An 8,038-nucleotide genomic window follows, 5' to 3' on the forward strand; every position below is an offset into this window, starting at 1 on the left:
AGCGATGAAAGCGATGCGGTTTGTAATTTAATTATTAGTTAATTAAAATATTGAAGGATCATCGAAAATAGAAAAATCAAAAAATAAATTAAATAAAAGCATTTGCCTTTATATAATTTTATACTTTGTTATTCTAGGTTATTCAATAAGCTTACAGAAATGAAACGGAAATAAAAAGAGCCGATTTATAGTTATAGAAATGACTTTATTGCTTAGTGTAACATTTATGAATTTGTTGCAACAATCCTCTAATTTATGATGCTGCCTTTAAGACTATACAGTACTGGAGATGTTTCTTGACGGATCTTCTTTGACTTGGATAGGGAATTGTGTAGGATATCCAAATGATGAGTTAAATGCCTTTATTAATTTCTGACTTATTAATTTGAGACAATTCGGGAAAGGCATACTTCTTTTAAAGATATAATTCAACCTTTCTTAATTAGTATTAGGTATACTGTTGAAAATTTTGACATGGTACTACGACAGTAGAACCAGAAGGGATTAAATTAAGCTATTATTGGTATGCAGTTCCTCTTATGAGTATTTCGGTATTGTGTTTGTGATCGATATATTTCATTGTTTCTGTCAGATCATGGGGCATCCAGATTGATATCAATTAATGAAAGTCTTATTTTTCAACATTTGCAGTTTTCTTGATCTCAGTCAGATTATAGAAAGATGGCAGTTTCATAGGCATAACACGCCTATTGTACTGTTTCCTATCTATCTATATATATATATATATATATATATATTTCAAAATTCTTTTTCACTCGTAGCCCACTTCCGAGGTGGTCCCATTGGAACCAAATCAAGGTCTCTAGGAGGGAAGCAGACAAATCGAGGGAAGCACTCAAATTTCAAAGGAACATACAAAGTTTTTACATATTTTTATTTAAAATAATGAGATATTTGGGTATAATGTTACTGTTGGGCTGATATGACAGAAAATCCGAAGTTGTTCACTGCAAAAGCCATTCAGTTTGCTTTTTAATCATTAACTATAGCATATAGGACCTAGTAGAAAAATTATAGACAACTATTTCTATGGTGTAATGGTTAAGGCGTTTAGCTCCCAGGCGGAGGTCGTGGGTTCGATTTCCAGGGTCGACATTTACTTTCTGTTGTTGTTTAGTAAAAACATTTGTCACGTCACCTGGGTGAGGTAGCGGACCCCGGGGCCTGAAGTGTTTTTTATTTTCTATCATTATTCTATCAATTTATCTGTTTATAATTCTATCTATCAGTTTTTTTATTCCTATTTTTACTCATAAGGCACATTTCATAATAATTAATAAAATAACTGAATGGTTTTTTGAGTAAATATCCAACACTAAAAAGAGAAAAATAAAATAATAGATAAATAGGTTTAAGTAGGTATTAAGCTAAATCGTGTGTATAGAGTCGAATATAAAATACGTGTAGTAGATAGGTGAAATAAGGTTTTTTTTTATTTTTATTTAGTTATCACAGCTATTATTATATACATATTTTATTTGAAAATGTTTTTTTATGTTGAAAATCTAAGTTTGATTTTTTTGTAAGATCTTTTTTTTTGAAGTGGGTTTAATTTTTTTGTTAAAAATATTTTATAGAAGTTATTATCTTAACGGATTTCTGTTTCATTCTCAATATATAATAATACAGATATTTCATATTATTATCCCCGTATATTGCCAGAAAAAAATTAAAAAATTAGCCTGAAAAGTATTTAATAGTTTATATTTAATTTAATTTTATTAGTTGTTATAATTACATCCGAATGAGCTTTCAGTATATATTCTTTTAAAATAATTCAGAGAATTTTTCCATCTAGCAAAGAAATTAGAAAAACAAACAAAACAAACAACAACAAACAAAAACAAGAGTCGAATTTTTATTTTGCAATCTAAAATTGTTGTTATAGATTTCTTGTCCTTACACATATCAAGATTTATGCCATTTGGTGCACATCCTTTTGGCCCTCTTTGTATTATTAAACTATAATTCTCTCATTGTAGAATTTTTGAGATTCCTGTACAAGAAAAACGGAACCAAGTAATTTTCATAAGCCTCTTTATAAAGACGATGTTTAAAATAACCTTCTGAAATCTCCATTTTAAAAATTTTGACTAAAATCTAAAGAAAAAACGTTTGACTAAGTAAACGTATTACGCTACTTTTATAGTATATAGGGCTCTAGGGACTATCAGGGTTTTATATCAAACACACAATGCCATATTTACACACACACACACACATATATATATATATATATATATATATATATATATATATATATATATATATATATATTTTAACCCAGTATATAATTTATTTAATACTTTTAAACCAACGTGTTATATTTATTCAATGAACTGCAAAAAATATGTTTATTTTTCGGATCTAAGAAGTGTTCATTGGAAGGTATAAAATTTTTCATGGCCGGCTTGGTGGCGCAGTGGTAAAGGCGATGGGACGGTCCTCCTACTGTTGCAATAGCCGCGGGTTCGAATCCTGCTGGGGCACGGTCGTAAATTTATGTTTGTGATTGTTTAAAATTTCTGAATGTTCTAGGCAAGAATGTAAAATCCAAAAAGGAAAATGATATCAGTCACGCCAGTAACCAGGCTGGGTAAGACCGGATGTCTTCTGGGATGATTTCTCAAGTTGGTCACTCGCCAGTCGGTAGGCTTAATGCTGAGGACCGTGGTAAGGAGCCCACGTTAAACTTTTAGGCCCAGTCCAGTTAAACCCATAGTTGGTAAAAGGAGACCTTAAAATATAAATTTAAAAAAAACTCATGATTTAACAAAATTACCATAACCATACAGAACTAAAATTCAGAATCTTAAGAAATATGAAAACAGTCAACAAGATAATTATTTTTTGTAGTTTCTGCGTAAAATAAGATTACTAACCGGTTAATTGCCACTTTAAATTGAATGTTACGTTTGTTTATTTATGTTTTATATTGTCTCAATTACACATGACAAGATATCATCATAAGTAGTATGGATTGTTAGTACTTATGATAAATATATTATTGCATCATTAAAAATTAGTATTTTAAAAGTAAACTTTGTGTCGCCGAAATGAAAGCCATATCAGTCAGTTATTGTTAGTTGTAACCAGTAAGTATTTATTATAGACATTTATACTAGACACCTAATTATTATTAATTTTGTAGTGAATTCACAATTCGCCATTATATATTTTGTGCTCAGATTATGTCTAATTAATTCTTCTGGTGATTTCCTTAAATCACATCAAGGATTTGAAGGGGCTGGAGAGCCTCTGATACTTACCCCCTTTATTGAAAACGGCTCAATAAGTGAAGCGCGTCAAAAAGCAGAAGTAACATACCCAGAACTTACCAAGAACAATCTAACAAGCTATTCCGGTTACTTTACAGTGGATAAAACCTTTAACTCGAACTTGTTTTTCTGGTTCTTTTTATCCGAAAATAACCCAAGCGAGGATCCATTAATTGTATGGTTGCAAGGAGGACCAGGGGCATCTAGTTTGTTCGGTTTATTTACCGAAAATGGACCTTATATTGTCAGCGAAAATCTAAAATTGACTTATAGAAACTATTCATGGACTAAGGATCACTCGGTATTGTACATTGACAATCCAGCTGGTGTTGGCTTTAGTTTTACTGATGGTGGGTTTGCTCAGAATCAAACAAAAGTTGGAAATGATTTATATAGTGCCTTAATTCAGTTCTTTAAGTTATTCCCTGAGTTACAAAAGAATGAATTTTACGTAACTGGCGAGTCCTATGGAGGAAAATATGTTCCAGCTATCTCTTATACTATACACGAGAACAATGTGGACGCAGATCTCAAAATTAATTTAAAAGGATTTTCTCTCGGAAATCCTATAAGCGATCCAATTAATCAAGCTGATTATGGTTCTTACATGTATTACAATGGCCTAATGGATTCCAATTTAAAAAATTACTTAAAATCGCTGCATGAGACTTTCGTTGCCGCTGCGCTGAGGGAAGACTATCGGCAAGCCACTATTATACGGGAAACTATAAGAGAAAAAATGCATGAAAGCAATGCTTTGCCAAATATTTACAATCATCAGGAGACAAAAGAAGAGGATCCAGAATATTTTGCTACTTACCTGAGTCAAAATATTCTTAGAACACAAATTCACGTTGGTGATGTAGAGTATGCTGTAAATAAAGATAATGTTTATAACAATCTGTATGTTGACATATCAAGAAGTGTTGCGCCGTGGATTGAAGAACTACTGAACAATTACAGAGCGTTATTCTATAACGGACAATTGGATACAGCAGATCCTTATCCTCTAATGGTTAACTTTCTCAGAAAACTATCTTTTAATGGAATTGATGAGTATTTAGCTGCTGAACGACACATTTGGTATGTTGACGGTGAAGTTGCTGGTTACTGGAAATCCGGTGGTAATTTAACAGAAGTTTTAGTGCGTGCTGCCGGCCATATGGTGCCAACATCTCAGCCCAAATGGGCCTATGATCTTATATATAAATTTATTAGGAATGTAACTTTAGGATAGAAATGGAATTTTTGTTAACTATTTAGGGCAACTTGGTATAAGCAAAATAAAATGAAATTGCTATAATTTTTTTTAATATTTACTATCATTTCATCATTTCATTCCTCAAACCTGTCTAAAACATCTGCGACTAGAAGCCTCAACATCTATATATGTGTGATATAAGGCTATTATCAGCAAACATTAGATGAATCAAGAAGTCTGTAGCATCATATTGAACGTTATATCACTTTTTAAAGGCTTGTTGTATAACTGCACGAGGTGATAACATCACACCTGCAATTCGCTGAAAATCTTCTGTTCTTTCTGTCTGTTCCTACATCATGAATAATACATACATATATGCTGATTCATTTAAAGGATTTATAAATGGAAACAAAAATGTTTGGTGAATAAAGCATATAGAGTGTGACTTCCCAAATAACTGTTTCAGTTATAATTGTCACACTGAAAAGAAATACGACAAGCTCTTGCTTGTACAACGGTGATTTTGCATTCAATGTTCGCATTATTTTCATCAATAGCAATCAATGGCTTTCTTTCTTTCTCAAGATGATTTTTTTCTTTCTAAAGATCGACCAGATCGATCAGGATATTCTGCCACTTATGTCACACTGTGGTCAAGGCAACAAGACGGTCTTGCTATTGTTGCGATAGTCGCGGGTTTGAATCATGCTGGGATATGATTGTAAATTAATATATGTGATTGTTCATGAGACAAAAATGCAAAATCCAACAATGAAAATCGCCAGTAGGCAGGCTGGGTAACCCCGGATGTCTTTTGAGATAATCTCTCTCTAAAGTTGGTCACTCTGCCAGTCGCCAGTCAGACCGCTTCTGAGCCCACGTTAAGCATTAATTCCTTCCAGATAAACTCTAGTTGGTAACTGGTAGAAAAATTTTCGGAAAACTATCCATATGGTTATCTTATCTTATCCTTAGGGTAAATTATCAGTTTGCTTAATGTTCAACTCATCATTAATGGCAATTAAAAGTGCTTTCACAAGATAGAATTTTGCGGAATTTGTGTACAGACATAGGTGTATCAAAATGGAACATTAGGCCGCCGTTGGCAAGACGCTAATAAAAAGAGTGTAAAGAAAATAAGAGTTGATCGAAAATGGTAAACGTTTTGAAGTAATTCAAATTGTCACGTAGTAAATATAAACGAAATGTTCAAATGTGCTTTATGTAGTTTCCTTTTTTAGAAATAGGTATAGAAAAAATTACACAGTAGACCTTTAGGTTAGCTGAATAATATGATCAGGCAGTGTAACGTTTTCCTCCCTATTACTACATGTTCAATCAAATTCGATGTGGAAAAGAATTGTACAGTAGATATGTAGGTCGAGATAGATATACATTCAAGAACTGTTTAGATATGTGGAAAATATTGTCTACAATAACACCTATTGGTTTGGATGAACTCCATCAGGCACACAAAAGAAAAAATTAACAAATGGTGGAATAGTGAATAAGTGTTAGATAGAATGGAAAATAGCAACTTAGTTATTGGCTTGAATACTGGCTCAAAATTTGACAGTGAGTAAATGAATCATGGGATTGCGATTCGATCTGACGATACATACAATTAGGTAATAAAAGAAGAAACTAAGGAGAAATATAGTGATATCAAAATGTTTTGATAAGAAGGTGGTCTAGAAAAGGGTTTAATGTAAAGTTAGTAAAATAAATTACTTAAATTACAAACTATTGCGGATTAATCGCTCCATGTGAGTTTGATGAATTTATAACATATGACATTATTAATGTTTTTGGTGAACTATAATAGTAAGTTTTATATTAAGATTTGATGCTGCGATTAAAAACCGCAAGGCGTAGAAATCATATTGTAAATCATAACTATCCTATTTGCCCGATTCAGCTCTATTGTATATATAACATATATACAACATCTGTATGAGTATGAGTCTGTATAAGGCTTTAAAGGCCATTTCAGAAATACATTACATCTATTTCAAAGATTGCAAAATAACTTTGAAAGGTACAAAATATATTGAAGAAAACAAACAGTTTAATCACCACTCTTAATCACTCGGGTCTATTTATGATTTTAAATAATAGATTAAAAACTATTTATGACTTAGTTAAATGAAGCTCGTTCCCTATTCTGAAGGTCAAGGCCCTCTCCAGCCACCGTTTGTGCTACGGACACGTGTGGCCAGCTCGCCTGTTTAATATTTGGGGTGAGGGCTACGAAACAATTTGCTACACCTGTCATCGCATACTAATTTGGCGTCGCACTTAACCTAGATCAGTTCGCGGCGGCCCAGCTCCCACGCTTTCTACGGTTTGGGACGGCTGATGCATGTGGGAATGACCGTCGCTCTACACATGACCGACGGTGGCCAAGACAGGAATCGTTAAACATCGCGACTGGCGTAGAAAGACAGGCCAAATGACCAAATTTTAATTGACGTCAATAGCGAATCACGACTCTTCAGTAGGTGCGGACGAATGTATTAAACTTAATTCAAGTTATGTAAACCTTATTGTTAATTCAAATGTCCGCTTCTTAGCTTACAATCTATAAAACAAAACACACCATCTCCGATATGGTCTAGTGGCTAGGATACCTGGCTTTCACCCAGGAGGCTCGGGTTCGATTCCCGGTATCGGAAAAATATTTTTATTTAAGTTAAATGCATTTTGAATATATATAATATCGTGTTTGGAATATTTAATAAACCTCTGATTCCTGTAGTGATAAAATACGATAAATTGTTGCAATTGATTAATACTATTTATATGCCGTCGAATATTCTTAAATGCATAAATGTGGAGTTATGATAGATATATAGAATAGATATTAGTTTCATTCGTAGCGCGAACCGTATAATTGCAAGTATATTATACAGGGTAACTCAAAAGAAATTTTATATTTAATATTTAAATTTTAAGATGTTGGTCTCATGCTTTCCTTTCTGTTAGTTTTCGTATCCATTTAGAATAATTTAAAATTCATCTGAAAACAAGATAACAGTAAACTTGCAAAAGCACCCAGCTGTCTGGTTAAGTTATTGAGTAGCAACTTGAGGCATTAATTACTGCATCTTATTACCTAATACTACCTTATTAATTATCACTATTGCCGCTACTAATTGGTTAACTAATTAGTTAATGTATCTTTTGTGAAGTCAAATTTTTTATTTTTAACCCATTTCGACAATTTTCGAACGACTTATTGGGCGTGAAACGAAAACTAATATGATAGAAGATGAAACGGATGTGGGATGAAAATATCTAGATTAATACATATAGTCTATACAAAGATATAGATTTGTAGACACGTCATCTAAATTTGTGATGCCAAAACGTCGCAATATTGCCGTATCAACTCTGAGTTTTTGTTCAGTTTGACTTTGACATACAACAAAATTCTAATCCAAATAAAATAATTAAACAAAAATACTGTCATTATATTTGATTTATATTATAGTAAATCTAATGAATATATCATCGAAGGACTTAAACCTATAAT

General features: G+C 32.4%; 1 protein-coding gene and 1 non-coding gene across 2 annotated transcripts; both read left to right on the forward strand.

Moving 5' to 3' along the window:
• The first annotated feature begins 3,051 nt into the window (after positions 1 to 3,051).
• LOC143192074 (venom serine carboxypeptidase) lies at positions 3,052 to 4,602 on the forward strand. The gene is made up of 2 exons (XM_076397562.1): positions 3,052 to 3,116; positions 3,173 to 4,602. Coding segments are annotated over exons 1-2 (1,365 nt in total). The 5' UTR covers positions 3,052 to 3,115; the 3' UTR covers positions 4,537 to 4,602.
• A 2,504-nt stretch (positions 4,603 to 7,106) lies between these two features.
• TRNAE-UUC (transfer RNA glutamic acid (anticodon UUC)) lies at positions 7,107 to 7,178 on the forward strand. Its single transcript has one exon. It is a non-coding gene; the product is annotated as a tRNA-Glu (tRNA).
• The last annotated feature ends 860 nt before the right edge of the window (positions 7,179 to 8,038 follow it).

This window comes from Rhynchophorus ferrugineus, unplaced genomic scaffold (assembly GCF_030347505.1).
Source record: "Rhynchophorus ferrugineus isolate W39M unplaced genomic scaffold, kcgeb_rfMv2 rfM2, whole genome shotgun sequence".
NCBI lineage: Eukaryota > Metazoa > Arthropoda > Insecta > Coleoptera > Curculionidae > Rhynchophorus > Rhynchophorus ferrugineus.